Consider the following 20280-nt stretch of genomic DNA (forward strand, 5'->3'; position numbering starts at 1 on the left):
CACACAGCTCCAAAAGAACCCATTGACACTGAATAGACAATCAACTAGAAATATACAGTATAAGTGTAATTTATGAAAACATAACTTGGAATCAAACTACAACTTCCCACAGTCTGTTATCTCATGAAAATATTGACAAAAAATGTACTGTAACTTTTGCTTACTTCATCTTTCAAAATGTTGCTCTGTTCTTCCGCCATCTAGCTGACAGTAGCAAACTTTGATAGTTATTGTTTTTCATTGATGGCCAAGAAAAGCAAGCAGCTCCTGTGAGGTGTGTTGAAAAGACTCAACTGTAGTTTTCCTAATGGCAGACTGGTACTTATTGTTACATCTGGTAAGTTTTGGGACACCCGGTCCTTCACATCAACAAGACAGTTATGTAATGTGGGCAACTTGGGTTTTTGATTTATCTTGGCAATGCAGATAAGTATCATTTGGATAACAGTGAAAACAGATGTTATACTCACAATTAATAGAGTTATTTGATTACATAGCAACAATATCTGGTCAACAGCAATCATATTAAAAGACTCAAACTGTTTTCTGTTTATAACAGTTGTTAATAGCGCAAATGTAATATATATTTTATGTTATATATTTTTGCCAGGAACACTCACGTGATTTTGTGAGATATGCTGTATACAGTGAGTTTAATAAAAGGTTTTACTCTGATTGACATCATTATGAGAGTACCCTCCATGCAGCTGTCTTTAAATTGTACTCAGCTGTCATTTATTATGGCTTAATTTGAATTTTACTTGTTTTCCAACTTTGTTGAGCATTCCTCCACCTTGTTGTTTACATTTAACTGAATATCCCCTGGCAGGGAAAAAAGACCCACTTAAGTTGACGTGACCCCGGAGCCTCACAGATGGGGAGTGAGCTGTGAGTGGGGTCATTTAGCGTGAGGGTGAGGGATTGAATAAGCCCAACAGTGTGTGGACAAGAGCCGCAGAGATGTAAGAAGTGGGCGAGTTTGTGGTGGTTTAAAGCAGAGGCATTTGTGCTCTCGGCTCAGCTGTGCAGCTCGAGCTGTGAGAAAATACTTTATTCTAAAGCAATAATCTTCAGCTCTTAGAAAACAAACCTCTGTGTCTCGTTAAGCATAAAGTCTGCTTAATGCTCCCTCCTGCATTCTTTTCCTTCTGCATTTTATTCCAATCTATTTTAGGATATGGACTATCAGTGAACTCTAGTTTAAAAGTCAACGTGATCTATGACCTTACAGTGGCTGAAACATCAATGGAGCAACACCGATCAGCAGATACACTCATGATTGGTCTGGCGACTGGTGAAACAGAGATCAGCAGGAGATTAGGCAGAAGACAGATGAATGCAGAGAGATGGATTGAGAGGAAGTCAGAGTGGTAGACGATTACATTTTTTCCCCTTCATGTCTGCCAAAAGGAAAATCTCATCACCCCCATGTCCTCACATACAGTCCTCCTCCTTTGATGGAAATAAAAACGCCAAAATGATGCTGTCACCAATAATTAGCCATGACAGAAAACTTAGTGATATGCAAAATCTAAAAATATCTCCTCAGACTGGCATTTTAATTGAAAACAGACATTCACTGCTCTTTTCTACCACCTGGTAAGCTGCCTAAAGATGTGAGAGAAATTTAAGTACACAATCGGGAAAACAGATTTGCTTTGATCATGTCCCACAGCAGCTTTTACTTCTTACCATCTTGCTACTTGTCAGGTTACACTTCACCATCTATTAACTGCAATATGAAAACAAAACTCCTGCTGAGTCTCTTTACCAATGTTAGAAGTGCAGTTGCAAGATATTAGGTACTTGTATAGTGCAGACTTTTGTAATTTTGCCATATGGAAGGACATTTCTACTTCCTCATCACTGAAATGTAAATCACATATTTTACATATTTGACCTAGATGAGGTAAGGCAGATTGGTGCTTGTCAAACTGTTTGTATGGAAGTAAACATTGGTCAGGTAGGTGGTAATGTTGATCTTATCCTGCTTAACCAAAACTCCTCTGGGTCTGCAGATGCCTGATGGATGAATGTCAATCAATTATGACAGACAGCTCAGCAGCTCTGCAACAGTTATACGATTGACGTTTTTTTCCTTATGAGGGAAGTCAATGGATGATGTGAGGGGAGAAGCAGATACAAGACAGGATAGGGATTATTTTACGGATGAGTAAGGATAGTTTAAAGCTGTTGGTTGAACTTAGGCCAGCTACTTTAGTCTAATTGATGTTAATGTTATAGCTCACTAAGGCCTCCATAAAACTGTTGGCTCTGAAAACTAGATGTTGTGCATAGATTATAGTAGGGGGGCGATATGACCTCAAATAATATCACAACATTTTTAGGCCTTATACAGTATACAATGTAAGTATATCTTAATATTTTGAAATTTTCCTGACAAGCGCTTCATAAATGCTAGGACTGGTGACAAAATCAAATATCACGATATTTTTGACCAAATACCTTGATCTAGATATTGCAGCATTACTGTAGGGATAACCATTGGTACTTTTACAAAATATGAACACAATAAGATATTTGATAAATAATCACCCTTAAAGTGGACATAATGACAAAATTGATAAAAGATATATTGATATATCGATGTATTGACCAACGCTAATTACAATTGCAAGCTATAAGGTATCTATATAGTGTAGGGTATTTTTGTAATTTTATCTTATAGAAGAAATTTTCAACTCCCCCACAACTGAAATATAAATCACAGATTTTATATCTTTCATTGAGGTTTCTTATATTTTGTGTAAGACACCACGTTGTTTAGAGAAAAATCCTCTGGATCTGCAAATGATCTGGATGATCTGGATCTACGATGGATGAATGTCAGTTCAGTGTGACCGACAGCCCAGCTACTCTGCAACTCTTGTTTCATTATGAGGGAAGTCTGTGTTTAGACTGATGCAAAGGGAGAAACAGACACGAGACAAAGTAGGGATTATTTTGGGATGAGTAAGGACGAGTCTGCAAATGTTTGTTGCACTTAGTGCCGGATGCTTTAGTCTAATTAATCTTAATGTTATTGTTCAGTACAGGGGCCCATAAAACTGCTGAGATACTCCCACGTGGCACTGAAAACTAGATGGATTTTTATCTGCAATAGTTGTTGTTTAACTACAAAGCCGACAACGCCCATGCTACTTGATGCACTATTTTACAACAGAAATGTAAAACTCTTCTTTGATGAAAATGATCTTTTCATTTTTAAGGGTCCCACAACTGCTTCAATATCGACACAAAGAGACACAGGATCATCAAAGGCCCTAAACAAGCCCAGTTTGGATACACTGTTCAGCAACACGTGGCTGCTGGAGGAGAAAAGTGGTAAGTAACTTTTATGATTTACAAATTGATGCTGTGCAAAATAATGTAGCTTGTTGATGTTTTGCGCCTGCTAAGTACTACAAAGATTTTATGTTAAATTCTGCTAAACAGTGCCAGATTTATCATACAAAGTGGCCAACATTGTATTGTAATAATACGTTTATTTCTGTCTTATTTGCAAACTATCACCACAACTTCAAGTTTAGCACATTGCACAGAAGCCCTGTTGCTGTTATGTGACAGCAAAGTTTTATTTGTGTCTGATATACTTTTTTCAGCTTTATAGACATTATTCCGAAAACTATACAATATCCACTGGAATTACAGTTTGACTTTCATCATCCATATTTTACGACATAAAATAACAGTATCTCTTATTTTGATGTATATTTAAGGGTTTGTAAAACTGCCAGAATTTAGAATTTAGGACCTAGTAATCTGAGACAAAGATTAAGAGGTCAAATACATTATGACTGTACACACACAGTGCTGACAGACTGTCTGACTTGGCAGTTAGATTTTTTTTCCCCCCGAGAGATAGTGATCTACCGTACCTCCTCTGTGGTGTGCAAAGTTTCCTCCCATTAATTTCTGCTTGCAAAACAAACTGTAGTTCTGAGCTGGATACCTCACATTCATCATATTACCTCATAGCAGAAACTAACTCCTGATGCACACTATTATTAGGCCAACTGGCACTGTGTGGTGGCCAAAATTAGTTTCTGGCATCCCCGAAACGTCTGGTCACAGGAACTGTGCAAGCACCATGCTGAGTTCCAGTTGTGCTTCTGTGTGTGTAAATCATTTGTTCTGTTTATAAATCTTTTAATTATAGGTCTATTTTTTTCTCTCTGACGTCAATGGCTGCCAGACTCGCTTCACCAGAAAAATGATAGCATTGGTCTTTTGTTAAATTGCAACAACCTTTGTTTACAGTACCCTGATGAGTGATCACTTGCAGTTGTGTTAATAATGACTCCCCCATGTAAGCAGTTTCGTTTGATAGGGTGGATGGTTGGGCGTACAGTGCCTGCAGCATCGGCTCCTGACCGTGGTTTGAATCCTTTCTCCTTCCAACATTCGACGTTTTAAGCACAGAAGTTGAATTAAAATGGGGCCCCTTCATTCATTTGAACAGGACAGCATGTTTTTTCACCCAACATGTAAACTACAGCAGCTTTGGTCAGAGGCCCTAAGCTTCAAACTATGATGTTGTATGTACCCCCAGTCAAATTTATATGCAAAGTTCAGTTGGACTTTAAAAATAAAGCTTTCTGTCAAACATTTCACATATTTTAGTTTTGGACTTAGTTTTAGGGACCAAAACTGATTGGTTAGGCTTAGCAAAACATAATTCGGGCTAAAATATGTATGTTCAGTTACATAAGTTACAAACAAGTCAACTTTGACTTTTGGTTACACACAGGAATCAAACTTGGCTCTCCTGGGTGAGTGTAATCGGTTGCCATTGTGTGAACTTTCCCAGGCAGTAAGATCCTTCCTCATAATAATTGAAACTGCATGTCAAATACATGGATAAAGACTCAAGCTGGACTTTTTGGATTGTATTACCCTGTCCATGATCTAACCTTAACTTACTTTAACTTGATACAGACTCTATTGGTTAAAACGTGTGTCCAGCTAGTGATTATCAACTGTTTATCTGGAAACCCTCGACCTTAACCACTTAGGTGATTTTTTAGAAAAGTCGTAGGAGTTGTTCTGGTGACCTATTTTCTTATCCAAGTATTAGAGCTTGTTGATGCTTCCCACAAGTAGAATTTGTCTGGTTAAAATAGGAAATAGATAACAAACACATTCCCTGTATGCAAAAACCTTTGTGATAGCAGTATACCATACACATCGTATCTAATCTAATTATTGTTGCAACAATATTGTGGTAGAAGTGGGTTACAGCACATTAAGAAATGATATGTCACCATGTCCTTCAAAAGAGTGCTGCTCTGCAAACATAATGGGACCAGTGTACATGCAGTAAATACCATACTGGGCTTACTGTCCCATGCTGATTGTTATCACTGTTCCTCTTGGCAAGTTATCCATCTTCTGTTTTCCTCGGGCAGGTTGAGGCCTACAGTGTTGAATGTGTATGTGAGTGAAAAGAGAGAGTATTGTATTCATATAAAGAAGCTTTAGAATATTGCACTTGGCAGTGAAATTACTATATTCTGCAGATGACTGTCTATTCGTAACTTCACTGTCAGAAATGCTAGAAGCTGATTGAGAGTCGTGTGTAGATGTGTTTGTGTATTTATATCAGTGTGAGGCCCAATTTAAGTGTTAGACCATGGGAGTGAGATTTGGGTCAAGTCTGCTAAAGTCTTTTTCTTTGTCAAAAAATCCCACAAAAGAAAAAAAACAACAATTTATTGGTCCAGCTAACAATGTATATGTAGCCAAAGCCTGATATGCATTATTCATCTGGGCCAAAGCCTTCATATTGTCCAAAAGCTATTAAAACATATTAATGAGCCACGCTCTTCACTGAGTGACATGTTCCTTCACTATGATGAAAGTTGGCACTGTAGTTAATGAGCGAGTTAGTCCAAGATACACAGTCCACACACCGCATGTATTAATCTAGAGATAAAAACCCAACACAAAGTCAACCCAACAACAACAAACAAATAACAAAAAAGTATTTTTTTTAACCTGTTTTTAAGGAACACTGTGCTTTCTGCAACTACGGGGCTCTCAGTCGGAGCAATGAAAAGAAAACATGTATGGATGATGACATCAGGAAGTAGCGTTGGATTATGGGAGAATTTTATTCACGTTACGTTTATTCATGATCGCCGTCTGATGTGGTTATCAAACACTTGTGACAAAGATATGTAACGGAGGCAGGATATTTTACATACATTAAACATGCATATACAATAAACTTCATTGGCTAAATCAGTGCACTGAAATGGTTTATTTACTATTTACTAATTTATTAATCATCCCAGGCAAATTTCTCTGCATTACAACCTCTAATCCCCGATACCAATATCTGTGATAATCCACAGGGTATATCCAATATCGGCCGCTACTATCGCCTAGCTGATATGTTGATTTCTCTGGGTTTGAATATTGTTGGAAACATTGGGGATAATCTAAGTACCCAACTCAGCTTGATATATTACAGTGGTCAGGTTGTTTTTAGAAATTTAAATGCAGAAATGTCACATATTATATCTTTAAGTATTTCGTAGAAACCACACACAGGGTTGGGAAATCAGAGAATATTGACCCAGTGATGGCTTTAGTCTTTTTATGGGGGTTTTGGCAATAATAAAATAGAGACTGCCCCTAGTGTTATCCTTTAAGGTTTAGGTTAGGGGTTAGGGAGTGAATATGTGTGTATTCCTCCTGTACAGGAAGGGACAGTGACACAGTTGGCGAAGGAAGTGACAAACTAGACATAGCTTCCAGCTCAAAGGAGTCCAAGTCTTCCTTTGCCATAGAGCACACATGTCAGCGACATAGTAAAATCCAGCCTCTTTCCCATTCTGAGCAACTGTCAGCCAACCAGAACGGAAAAGGTCTGATGAGGCTGATTTGTGTGGAATAAAGGTCACTAGAGACACTTCCTCGCCTGAGGTAAATGTCTGAGAACGACCTGAAAACATTTTCACTGGAAGAATAGTGTAGCACAGCCTGTGCAAACAGCGTCCAGCGAAATGGATCTATTGGGATCAGGTTTTTGTCATCCTTATTAGGTGTCCATACATCTTGTATAAAAGTACTTTGCCTGAGCAATAAGATAGTCATACTGTGGAGAAGCAGCGATGTTGTGTAAAGTCCTCCAACTGATGCAAGAATAGAAAGAAAGAAGAAACATCTCCCTCATTTATATATGTTAACAATGTTATAAAGCACTGTGTGAGTATGGTGACTGTTCAGTATACTGTCTAGCTGAACCCAATGTAACCCACAGTGCAAGTCACACTTGTTTTACAACACAGTTATGACTCGTCTGTCTTCTCGGCAGACAAGTTGGTCATCCTGTGGAGTTTAGTTTTAAAGAGGCTGTTTAGTCAGAGCAGCAGTGTGCGTAGGTGTGGGTATGTGAAAATGCAGCTGTATTCACAATCTCGAGACTGTCTGTATATTTGTGTGTGTGTCTGTGGGAGTGTGTGTGTGCAATACATTGTCTGACAGTTCTCAGCTGGACTAAAGGAATGTTGCAGGATCTGAGGGAGATGTGAAAACACGGTATAATTGAGTGTGAAAGGTGAATAAAATGAAAAGAAAAAATAATGTTTTCATTTTTAACAAGACCTGATTTGTTTCATCCACATTCCCACATCCAATTCAAAGATATTGCTGCTCAGGTTAGTTTTATCCATCACCAGTGGTAGCCTTGCTGAAAGACGTGAGCATGTGACCTCCTACTTCTTACTTAAGTAAAAGTATAAACATACCATGACATAAAAATACTCCATTAAAGTAGCAGAAGTACTGCATTCAGAAGTGTACATAAAAAAAACAAAACCGTTATGGCTATTATCAACGCATTGTGCATTGCATCATTATGCGTTGTATCAGTTGCTCTTTCTGTTATCTTGTTTTAACTGCTTTATATACTTTTTTGTCGATTAAATTATGTGATTCATTATGTTTTTAAGTAGAGCTGGGCAATATATCGATACATTATTATGGTGATATGACACTATATATCCTCTTAGATTTTGGTTATTGTTATAATGTGATATGTCATTTGTTTTTTTCTACCTGTTCTGATACTTGTCTTTTACTGATTTAGTCATTATATCCACATTACTGGTGATTATCAAAAATCTCTATTCTGTGAAAGAACCAGTAGTCAACCCTGAAGTGCTTTTGAGAGATTTCAAAATATCAAGATGTGTATTGTGTATCATGATATAGCCTTAAGCATATTAGCATATTTATTTAAGGCCATATTGCCCAGCTCAATTTTTAAGTGAAATGTTAATCTGCAAAGAATGTGGTTATTATGGGTGACAAATAATTGTTGAGTAAAAATCAAAGGATTTCACTCTGAAATACTGAAAAATTGTACTTAAATTTGACTTAACTACTATACAGTAAATCACAGCACTTCAGTTTGTTGTTTTCCACCAGATCGGTGATGCCTTCTTGTCAGTTCTTATCTGGATTACTAGCAATGATGACTTCACCTCCACATGTCTCTCATTTTTAAATCTGTCAACTAAGTTTGAGAGGGATTTGTATTTTTTTCCCCAAGGTGAATGTTTTGATGAGGCAGTGATCTCTGCACATCAGGACAGAATCAGCTCTTTTTTGCTTCACATGAAAGAAAATGCATCTTTGAAGTTTCGGACAGCAACTCTGCAGCAGCACATGTGCTCAACAAGTCTCATCACTTAAGGGGGCATTTCTGCTGATTTTGTGTCTTTATCTAACTGCCTGTGAGACTGTTTATATTTACCCTACTAACAAATATGACTCCACTTAGATTAGTCAGTTAGAAAACTGTTAGTCATACACTTGTATGATAAATTGCAATGGACAGTCTAGATGCCTTTTAACTTTCTAAACTCCACTTTCTCCTTAAGTGGTTTCACATCAGCTGGGCGTTCAGGGGATTTAAAATTGTTAAAATTACCGATGTTGCCTGTGTGCAGCATTGTCAACTTTTCCAGAGTTGTCTCTCAAACCCTCAGCTCTGTGTTTGGATAGGAACAGGATCACAGCTGGAAAGTGACTCTGTGAGAAAAGCTTTTTATGACCTGAACCTGAAGTAAGGCAGACATGCAGCTACAGTCAGAAGGCTTTCTTTGAGCTCCAAATTAAGACAGTTTGTTAATTCCAGTGAGCTTCTTTAAGTTCTTTACAATCATTTTGATGTATCTGATGATATTAGAACAGTAAATGTAAAAAGAAGATTATAGACAATATTCTTCAAATCAAAATTTAAGTGAGCAGGGAAAAAAATACTATATTCACCATATTTGGCCTCAGACACATCGAGACGTTGAGACATCTTTGTCAGGTCTGCTGACAGTTTCTGTCCATGACTGCTGATTGAGCTACCAAGTTGAGGAAAGGTCATCATGTCAGGAATGTGTCATTTCCTCACGTGTCTACTGAGCATTATGGAGCTCTAAACACTCTGCCAGAGCAGACACTCTTTGGGGAGCTCAGAAGAGGCCACATCATCTCCAATTTGCAAAGAGCTTGGGTCTTTAAACCTGATGGGATACACGGACCTGCATACTTGAGTCATGCGCCACATAAGCCTCCCACTTTGTATTTCCACTGTTTATTTTTCTACTGTTGAACCAGGTCTCCTCAATGGAGACCTGACCTTTACTCCTTAGCTCAGTTACGAGTTGCACATCACAAAGAACTACAGGGAGTCTGTGTAGTCTTTCACCACTGGCCTTAAATAGTGTTTCCTTTATTGAGCCTGTTTGAAAAGCTGCAAAGAAAAGTGTCTTTATGCCTCCTGAGGTAGGTAGAAAAACAGAAATCGATCTATTTAGTTTGGACACAACTTTCACAGTGGCGTGACTGTAATGTCTGCGTTATCGGCTTAGAGTATTTTCCACAGTTTGAGTCAGAAGTTAGATACAGTACATGTTATAGGGTTGAGGTTGTATGTGGCACAATGGTGCTTTGAGCTTAATGCTAATGTCACCGTGCTCACGATTACAATTTTAACATATTGATTTTTAGTGTATAATGTTTACCACGTCACGCTTGCCTGTAGTCAGGCACCCCAAGGAGTTAAGGGTTTTGTGTCTTGCTCAAGGGCACCTTGGAAGTGCCTAGGGGATGAACTGGCACCTCTCCAGCTACCAGTCCACACTGTTCATTGACTGGTCTGTACAGGGTCTTGAGCCAGCCACCCTCTATTCCCCAAGCCAAGTCCCTACGGACCAAGCTACTCCACATCTACTGTATACGTATATAAATTGAAGAGTATTTTGGAGGCATGTGAAGCCTTTTAAATGAAAGCTTTGACCTGCTGGTGGCACTAGAAGAAAAGTTGGGGGTTCACCAAAATCAACAGGATGGGGACATTGAATGTCTGTTTAAATTTCATCCAGTCCAATCCAGCTAATAGTTGTTGAAATATCTCAGCATGGTGGAAAGTGGTCAAAGTTGAACCAACCAACATTCCCTTTCCTGGAAGCTATACTGCTAGCGTGGCTAAAAATATATCTTTAAACAAAATAAAGATGCCTCATTGTTCGAGTTGAAAAAGACCTTTGTGGGACAATGACTTAAAGCAGCTAGCATGTGCATGCAGATTTCTCACAATTCATCCACTCACCCTGGCCAATGCTCTCAAATGGAGTAGACACAATAAATAAATGCCTTTGGAAAATGATTATGTGACCATTACGATTCCTTTGATTTATGAGGCAGCATTAGCAAAAGAACACATATCCTGTTAATGCAGACAAATGGAATGTGATGAGCCAGCGTGACATCGGAGTAGCGCACTCATGTTTGGGGCAGGGATGTGGTTTCACAGCGTATACATCTCTTCCGTCCAAATATGAAAAACATTACCACATTAATGACAGCCTGGGCTTGAGGATGGCGCTTCCTCAAACCCCAAAATCCTGTATTCCTCTGTAACCATGGTAGGAAATGTCCACACATTCATTTTGAGTCAAGTTTTTATTTTCAGTGTCAGTAACATTCCTGCAGTGATGCTGCACGGAGGCTAGCATTCGATCCTAATGAGCTCTGGAACATGATTGTTTGAACAGCTTCTGGAGAAATTCAGGAGGTCCAGAGGCAGGCGTCCAAGTCAAAGGCAACAATGGTCCCTTTTCATCAAGGTAGCTGTATCCCAACCTGAACTTGTGCTGCTGTGTCTGCAGTGCCAAGGGATAGCAATAACTGAAGTAATAATGCTGATATTAATAGCTATGAAAATAGGAGCGCTGCTGGAGCCGATGGGGTGAAATGGACTTCCAGAGTCTGTGAGACTTTAACTGTTGGCTTTGGGAGCAATAACATTGGCGTTACTTCCATATGAGTCACTCGTTGATGTGCAGCGATGAACTGTTTGACCAACATTTCCTCAGTTGCTGCTGTTAAATATCAAATCATAACTGATACCTTGTGCCGTACATCACGTCAACAGATGTCCTAAAAGAAATTTAAAAATCAAGCAGTCATGCGACATGACCACAAAATACACTGAAGAAAACTCAAGTTCATTTTTGACCTTGGAAACAAACAATCTCACCACAAGTTCTACTTCTGTACTGGAGCTAAAGCGTGTCACACAATCTCTTTCAGCAGGAGTTGTCCTACAATGTCTCTGTTGCCAAGTGCTTACTCATGGTGGGAGACTAAGGTCTACCCTGCTGTAAATCAAAAGTGCCCCAAAATAACTTCTGTTATGATTTGTCACCAAACAAATAAAATTGACTCGATTTGTCATGGAATTTCAGATTCAGTTTTCAGTTGAGACAAATTTGTTTTTCCTGCAGTGCATACTGGTGATGATTGTATGCAACAGCTTTTTACCCAGATCAACAAATAGAATCGCAATCTATTGGACAAGAAAGAAAAAAAGCACCTAAACATAAATATAATGTTGAATGTTGTCTATGCTCAAATGTCCAATTTTCTAAATAGTTCAGGGACCTTTAGTCTGTTTAAACGGTATTTTTCACTGTATATACAGTAGTGTGTCCTTTATGTGTGTATTCATAAATGAGAGACTTGCTGAGGTTAAAACAGCAAATGGAAAGGACAAAGTAGGGACAATAGCAAACTTAATCTAAGGTATGGATGTTATGTTTTATACTACATTGCAGGTTTTTAGCTTTAATTGCACAAGCAGATGAATCCATTTGAAATTTGAGCTGTCCTCATCAGACTTACTTGCAGAATGAAAGAAAACATTTTTTGGACAAGGCATCACTGCTTGGAGGAAGAAATGTTCTGTTCTGATTGACTGTGAACTTGTATCTGTTGTTATTGTCATGCAATATTATTAAATGGTGATTGTCAGTGCAGGGTTGAATATAATCTTTATACTGGAAGGTGTTCAGCGTCAAATTAATAAATTATATCAAATGTAAAATGCTGCAGTACCTCTTTGGTTAGCAGTGTTATGTCATGCTAACCATATGCAATTATTAGGGAAGTTCTGAGTACACGCCTTTCCTCGTAACTATTACCAAAGTGTTTTTGGAGCAATTTTGAAACTGTCGGGATCACAAGCCTGACCTAAAAATTCCTCAGTTGAAGATCAGTGTTTCTTTAGTTGTTTGACTTTGACCTAGAAGTTGTTGCAGGAGGTTGGTCGTGGTCTGCTTTTTCTATAAAATGGTGTCGGGTGTCTTTCCTTTGGGGCACCGCTGAACTGGGAGTCGCTCCTTTGCCCGCTGCTCCCCCTGTGATTTTCACTTGGACTGCACAGTTGTTTAAATTCTGAGTTGACCTGCTGTATTCATTGAAGCTTTTTCAGGAATGTGAATAGCTTGGGATGCAACTCGCAAATGATTGCTTGAATGAGGCAAGCTTAGGTGAAATTTTGTTTGGAAAATATATCAAAAGGCTATAAAAACTAATTATTATTTTCTTTAAAACCCGCACTGGAAGACTGATTCAAGTTGGGATTCCATACTCTAACTATGGATTTAAGTTCCTAGTGAAAAGTATCAATCCCAAAGAGCCACAATGGTTCCAGTACAGTAAAAAAAAAATCTTGAAAATGTTTGAATCAGCATATGTGTGTGTATATATATGGGTTGCACTGGATGTACTGTATATGAACATTACCCATGAAGAGATGTGGCTGAGGGCAGTCTTGCTGTGTGATGTTATCTGTTAAGATATGTTAAAACCTGAGGCAGTTGGACATTGAATCTTGTGATTCCAGCACATAGATGAGATGTAGAAATAATAAGCCACTTGATTTAAAAATATCACGTGATAAAGAGACACACATCACATGATTTGTCATGAAACCCTAAAGGACTTTTAATGGAGATCATAAATAAAACTTAAACCCCCTTTTTGTTTCACACAAAGAGATCTTATCTCCGACATACGTTTAAATTATAGCTCCCTTTCAGGCCTTTACGCCCTCCATCAGTCCTGAAGTAAACACGCCAGATGACTTTATATCCTCTATCACATCAAGTCATCTAAAACCTTTTTAGTGACATTTATGAGACCACACTGACCTTGCACAGGAAACCCACTGTGAAGTCAAGTGCAGGAATGAGTCCTCACCAACACTACGTCATGTGAACAGAATGTCCAGCTGTCAACACTGCTCTTTTGGAAAATCTAAATCCTATGGCTGACGGTGATGATGATTTTATTGATCAGACAACCCTTGTTAAATAAATGTTATTTCCGAATAAGCATACTCTGCAGCAGTGATTGGTGGGACCTTAAAGTTTAGAGAAGTAATACACCTCCTTCTATGACTGCGAGGTATCCTTGAGCGAGGTACTAAATCGAGCTGCTGCAGAAAGCAAGCACCTACAATTAACATTTATATATAACAATTCTACATTATCATTGATTCACTTTCCTACACTACAGCCTGTGCCAGTGCAGATGAAATTAAATAGATTTACATTAGAGTACTAATTCACGTCACCTAACCTTGGTGATTCCTTGACTATTCATCTCATACCACAAAATGTAAAGCTGATACTTATGGTGCTTTCAGACAGACAGCAATTGACGCTCGCGTGATGTGATGTCTAGCACTGCTGAAGATTATTAAACATACTTAGTTAAACTCCCAGAGTTTAAATGTTTAAAATCTTCTAGGTCAGCTCATGTGTTTTGTGTGGGTCACTAATGTTAGCAGTCACTGTCATATTCCCTCAGAGAATTAAATACCAGACAGAGACTTAAAAAAAAGCTGTTAATCTTGCTCTTCCATGACTAGTTAGCCATTCACAGATGATTAATAACAACCAAGACCTTGTGTAAAGCACACTTTATTAATGAGTATGTTATGAGATATGAGATTCTGACTTTTGGATTTTTGTGTCTTGCAGGTTATTAGTGGGTGCCCCGTATGAAATGAATGGCCCATACCAGACAGGCGATGTTTATAAATGTTCACTAAACAGACGAATGAACGGCAATGGCTGCTCCAAGCTCAACTTAGGTACAGTATCACAAAACACGATTCAGTTTTTATCAGAGAAATGCAAGCTACAGTACATACAGTGACAGTGACAACATCTGGATAAATGTGTTGTGTGTGTAATATAGGTGTTTATATGTCTGCATGCTTCTCTGCATGTGTCTCAGTAAACATCACGGTCTCATTTGTGGGACAGAAGTGTGGGTACCATACCAATCATTCCACATTTTACTATTTTTCTAAATGGTTTATGTACATTTCCACACGTGTGTTATACCACACATCCCACCGCATGCTTCTTCATACGGTTTGCACATGTGTTGTGCTGGTTAGGTTGGCGCATGACGTCTTGATCTGAGGATGTAGACGCTGCTCTGGCTGCCCAGAAAGCAATAACAAACCAAAGTCCCAGATGGTGGAACTTCTGTTTGGTCTCTGAAGGATAGTGCATGTATTTATGTAAATATGAGTCTGTGCATCCAAGATCCTCTCAGTGATATTCATTTTCCCTCAAGGAAGGATATCTCTGACCAACGTATCAGAGCGGAAGGACAAGATGAGGCTGGGAATGACGCTCACATCCAACCCTAAAGACAACAGCTTTGTGGTGAGATGGAGTCTAACGTTCATCTGATTAATCCTCTTGAGATAAAATGACATAGTGTAATAGTCCATTGCAACAGAAAACATTTAATAAAATAGCAATGTTGCAAATGGAAAAAAGGTCAATCCCACATGATTGTCTTTTAATTACATGGTTGTCATACTGCAGCTCTTCCTACGGAAGTTCTCTGAGAGCACAAACCAAACTTTTTTGTTAAACTCTGCGGTCGATAATGTTGCTTGTATAAATGCTTTGCTTTACGTTTCAGGCCTGTGGGCCGTTATGGTCCTATGAGTGTGGCAGCTCTTACTACAGCACTGGCATATGCTCCAGAGTGAATGCCAGCTTCAAGTTCTCCAGAACGATTGCGCCTGCCTTTCAGAGTAAAGTATCTTTCCTGTTTCACAAACATTCAAGGACGATTCATAATGACAGCAGGGGATTATGTCCTCATTTATGAACATCTGTTTTCTTCATGTCTGATCCCATGACTAAGTCTCTTCTTTAAATGTTCTTCAGGATGTGAGACCTATATGGATATCGTGATCGTTCTGGATGGCTCAAACTCCATCTACCCCTGGTATGAAGTGCAGGCTTTTCTCATCAACATTCTTCAGAAGTTCTATATTGGACCAGGTCAAATACAGGTGTGTAAGAAAGGAGGAACTACTAAAAGAAGATAAGATATATTGAAAACTGAACCTCTTCATTTATTTATTTAAAGTCTTCTTTTTTTTTACTTGATACTGTTGGACTGTTTGCCTCACCTAAAAGTACTTGTGTGTATGAAGGTGGTGATATTGAAGGTAAGGTAAACAAAGTATAAAGAGCCAGAAGGCCCATGTAGCGAGGTTGGGCTGGTTCAGTCTCAAACTTTCACCCAGGAGACCAGTGGCAGGGAAGACTGGTGGGTCTATTACATGCTTTGGCATTATACTGTGTTGGATGTATGTTCATAAAAGTTTGTTTGTTGTAGGCGATATTATTGTGACTTATCGTTGTCATTGTGTTTCCACAGGTTGGAGTCGTTCAATATGGTGAGAAGGTGGTTCATGAATTCAAACTCAGCGACTACAAATCTGTTGAGGAAGTGGTGAAAAGAGCGCGCAGCATCAACCAACGGGGTGGCGAGGAGACCAACACAGCTCTTGGCATCAACGTAGCACGGTACAGTAACTCCATTTGGAAAAAACAAGTTGGACTCGTTTGTAATCTATTTTTACTGAAAGTATTAAACTTGTTCTCGCAGCTCTCAAGCTTTCAAACAAGGAGGTCGGCGTGGTGCCAAGAAGGTGATGATAGTGATAACTGATGGAGAGTCACATGACAGTCAGGATCTCCAGCAGGCCATCGAGGACAGTGAGAAGGACGGTATCACCCGTTATGCCATTGCTGTGAGTCTGCTAGATCTATTATTCACCTGGGTTAAATGGCTTATACTTTGAGTTGACTGATGGCTAATAAATTTCCACTGCAGCATTAAAACGCCACAGACATTAATGAGGTGACCTCATGGAGTTCAGTTGAAGCAAGTCTCTCAAGAGCTGACTGAAGATTAGAGCCAAAAACACTTGGAGCCCTCGATGAGCTCCAAACATAAACTCAGTGGAAGTGCAGTTAAAGGTGTAAATGATCTCCTTCAAACCACATGGTACTTTGGTGTGTGCCAATGCTGCTACAGCTAATGGCACATTTGATCCCATCCAGTGGCTAAGCTGGGCATCTGAGCAAAAACTCTGAAGTCATCTGGTTGAAGACCAACAAGATTTGGTGACAGCACTAGCATTGGTGTAGAAAACCTAAATCCTCTGAAACCCTCTCAAAGAGTTCTTATGTTGACCTGTTTCAGATTAATTCGATTGGTTGACACCTAAGCACTTCATCCATGAGCTGACGGTGTTTGATCTTATCTTCACAGGTTCTTGGCTACTACAACCGTCGAGGGATCAACCCTGAGGCTTTCCTCAATGAAATCAAGTATATCGCCAGTGACCCAGATGACAAACACTTCTTTAATGTGACAGATGAGTCAGCGCTGAAAGATATTGTGGATGCACTTGGAGAACGCATCTTCAGTTTGGAAGGTTTTGCAACAAATTCATTTGAACTACATTACAGTCATTTACACTTTTGTCCAAAGCAACATAATAATAATTATAATAAGTGCATTTAAATGGTATTACATTTGTCTTCAACAAGTAAAACTGTCTTCGGTGGTACAGTAAAAGTTCCTAGGAACAAGCAGGATAGAAACCGCCTAGTAATCTACTTCTACATTTACATGGAAATCTTCTAACTCTAACTTTTTTTTATTTTATAATCAAGGATGTGATAGTTCTCTTTGGAATAATACAAACTTACATACATTAAACAAAGATAACACTGGAGTAAATCCATGATGGACTAATCAATGGATTGGTTACTTTGATGAAAAACTACTATACAACAATTAAATAATATTGAATAATACCTGGTATGTTAAATGTCCCATATTGTAGAAAGTGAGATTTCCATATCTTGTTTTATTTATAAGCATGTCTAGGTGCTATATAAATACTGTTAAATCATCAAAACACTGAATCCATGGAGAAATGCATACAGCCCATATTCAGAAACTGTGTCTTCAAACGAGCTGTCAGGACTTTTCGTAAGACTGTGATGTCACAGCTATACAGTTACCGCCCCCAGCATGACCGTGGCATTGCGTAAACACTGGCAGAACAGATGCTGAAACACAGTGGGCGCTGCCTATTCAGGCTTGTGAGAACTGACCAATCAGAGCAGACTGGACTTTTGGGGGGAGGGGTCTTAAAGTGACAGGCATTAATACGGAGCGTTCAGACAGAAGGTGAATAGAAAAATACTGTGTTTTTTGACCATTAAAGCATGTTAACATTTTCAAGTAGATATCCAAAATGAAAATATGAACATGAAAAAAGCATAATATGGGACCTTCATCAAGTCAAAATGACAAAAATTGGCTCGTTCCATTCGCTCAAGTGTGAGGACTTGATGGTATTCTCTGTTTTCTATGATTTGAAGTGGAATAACTTGGCTTTTGGACAGGTGGTTAGATAAAATAAGCTATTGAAGATGTGAAACGTCTACACTGAGACTCTGTCGCTCTTCTTATGTAGGTTTAGATCATGGTTGGCTGCTTAAATTTCTTTCCTGCTGCAGTGGTTCAAAACTGTAAAAGACTGACTTGTTTACACAGGAACCAGTAAGAATGGGACAGCGTTTGGCCTCCAGATGTCTCAGGCTGGATTTTCCGCCCACAACGTTGAGGTGAGTCTGACTTCTACAACCACGTCGCCTCATATCATCTGTCAGCATCTAGAACAACACACATTGTCTCAATTTCTGGTGCATCATAACTCCTCCCAAAAACCTGCCATTCGTCACTTTCCAGTCCCCCCTGAGAGGCCTGCTGTGTGGCCCCAAAGGGTTTAGGTCATCCTGATTTAGGAGTCCCTGACAAAAGAGACAGGCCTTTTTCCACTCCACCATGCAGTGATGGGTAATAAGACACCACTTGTTCTCAGGGGAGACATATTAGTGAGAAGCTGAGACAAGATTGAGACAGTTCTGCTACAAAATGGAGTGTTTTTCCTTTTACTTTTCCTCAAGGTTTTTGATTTGATCTTAGAACAGATAGTTGCAGGTGTGCTGGCTTTGAGGGTGACACAGCTGGACGTGGGAGATAAGATACATTTCCTCTACTGTACCTGTTCATACCAATTAATTGATTTTCATTCCTCTCTTTCTGTCTCTGTCTAGACTGATGCGACTGCTTTGATTTTCCAGTTGCACTTCACAGTGTGATTTGTCAAGGGAGAAATAAATGTTTCCCATTTATGATTAAAAAATAAAGATATAGCAGAATGTGCAGCTGGGTGGCAGGAATGGCTGGAAATTGTGTCCACAAGGCCAGATTCCAGAAATGCTCGACAACACCAACCTGAGTGTTGAGAGTAGGATAAGTTCTTGGAAAGAATGTCGGGGCTTTAGAGCAAAAACCAGTCCTGAAAGCCCAGATGGTTTTGCTGAATGTGGTATGTGCCAACTTTGAAGGCTGCTTATGTCATATACTATACAGACATTTCATGCATCTGCATACAATGCAGTTTTTTCCTCTAGTGTTTGTTTGTTCAGCTAAACAATGCTGAAAAATAATCTCACGGCTCTTATAGTTTATATGCAAAATTCCTGTATTTACCAGAATGCAGAATATACATCACTTGTTTGTTGAGCTTGTTAAAATAGTATATATCCTCTATACACTTTTGTATATTTATGTCAAACCACAATTCTGGCCTCCTCCAGTACGCTTAAGAGTTGACATTGACATCAGTAGCATTGAAAGAAAAGCTTGTGTCCCTCCAGCTGGTCCATACATGCATTTGAAGTAGAAATAGGTCACTGGTTTATAAGGTTGAAATGTTTTGGGGTTTCATTCATTTGCCATGGAGACCATTTTGACCAAAACATTTAACCACACTGGCATAACGCTGCTGTCAGAGAGTGACGTAGTGCGAGCGCGGTGAGCACACAATTCCATCGTTCAGGAAGGAATCGCAAGCCTTCCAGCATTCGCTCAAACACTGGAAAATGTGTTGTCTGCATATTGTGTACAGCACGAAAAAAAGCCAAGATCATTAAGCAGAGAACCCTGTAATTACAGTGTCAGTGACACAAAGTATAGTGAGCCATGGAAGGTAGAAAATCCCTCCTCTATCCCTCCTCGCGTCGGCAGCTAATTGCACTCTCTGGTTTGTTTCCTTTGTTGAATGAGGTGGTGAAAATAAACACTGATCCAGATTTAGCTGTGGTTTGTGATTGTGTGAAAATGTTCCACTGTAGCTTTTGTGACTGTTGATGAAGTGGCTGTTAATTTGTCATGCGTTCAGTTCCAACAGTAGTTTTTAAACTTCCTGGAGAGAAGAAGTCTTAAATACAGTGTGGGTTATTGCTTTGTAAAACCTGTTTCTACATTTGCTCCGACTTTAGCAATAACAGGAGATACAGGTTGTGATCAGTGGAATGTTTGTTATGGCTTTAAATCAGTGGATGATGATGGACAAGCCAAATGAGTAAATAATGAAATGGACCTTGAGTAAGGATCTCTTATAATTTATGTTGTTTGAAGATCATTTTTTTAAGATGCGGAGGATTGACTGTATCTTGAATGGGGAAAAGGATTCACAATTTGTAGCAAGTGAGGTGAAAC

At 39.0% G+C, this 20280-nt stretch overlaps 1 protein-coding gene across 2 annotated transcripts in view; it reads left to right on the forward strand.

Annotated features, from left to right (window-relative positions):
* The window catches only part of itga11a (integrin, alpha 11a), an 80219-nt gene that overhangs the window by 29356 nt on the left and 30583 nt on the right, over nt 1–20280 (forward strand). Inside the window, exons 3-11 of one of the 2 annotated variants that reach the window (XM_084360839.1) lie at nt 3231–3345; nt 14355–14467; nt 14962–15053; nt 15319–15433; nt 15570–15697; nt 16069–16217; nt 16300–16444; nt 16969–17134; nt 18268–18338. In XM_084360839.1, the coding sequence (XP_084216965.1) occupies nt 3231–3345; nt 14355–14467; nt 14962–15053; nt 15319–15433; nt 15570–15697; nt 16069–16217; nt 16300–16444; nt 16969–17134; nt 18268–18338 (1094 nt within the window). Of the gene's footprint in view, nt 1–3230; nt 3346–14354; nt 14468–14961; nt 15054–15318; nt 15434–15569; nt 15698–16068; nt 16218–16299; nt 16445–16968; nt 17135–18267; nt 18339–20280 lie in introns of those variants that run through there. The other variant, XM_084360840.1, reaches the window with a different exon arrangement.

This window comes from Pagrus pagrus (assembly GCF_965226575.1).
Source record: "Pagrus pagrus genome assembly, chromosome: 1".
Lineage (NCBI taxonomy): Eukaryota > Metazoa > Chordata > Actinopteri > Spariformes > Sparidae > Pagrus > Pagrus pagrus.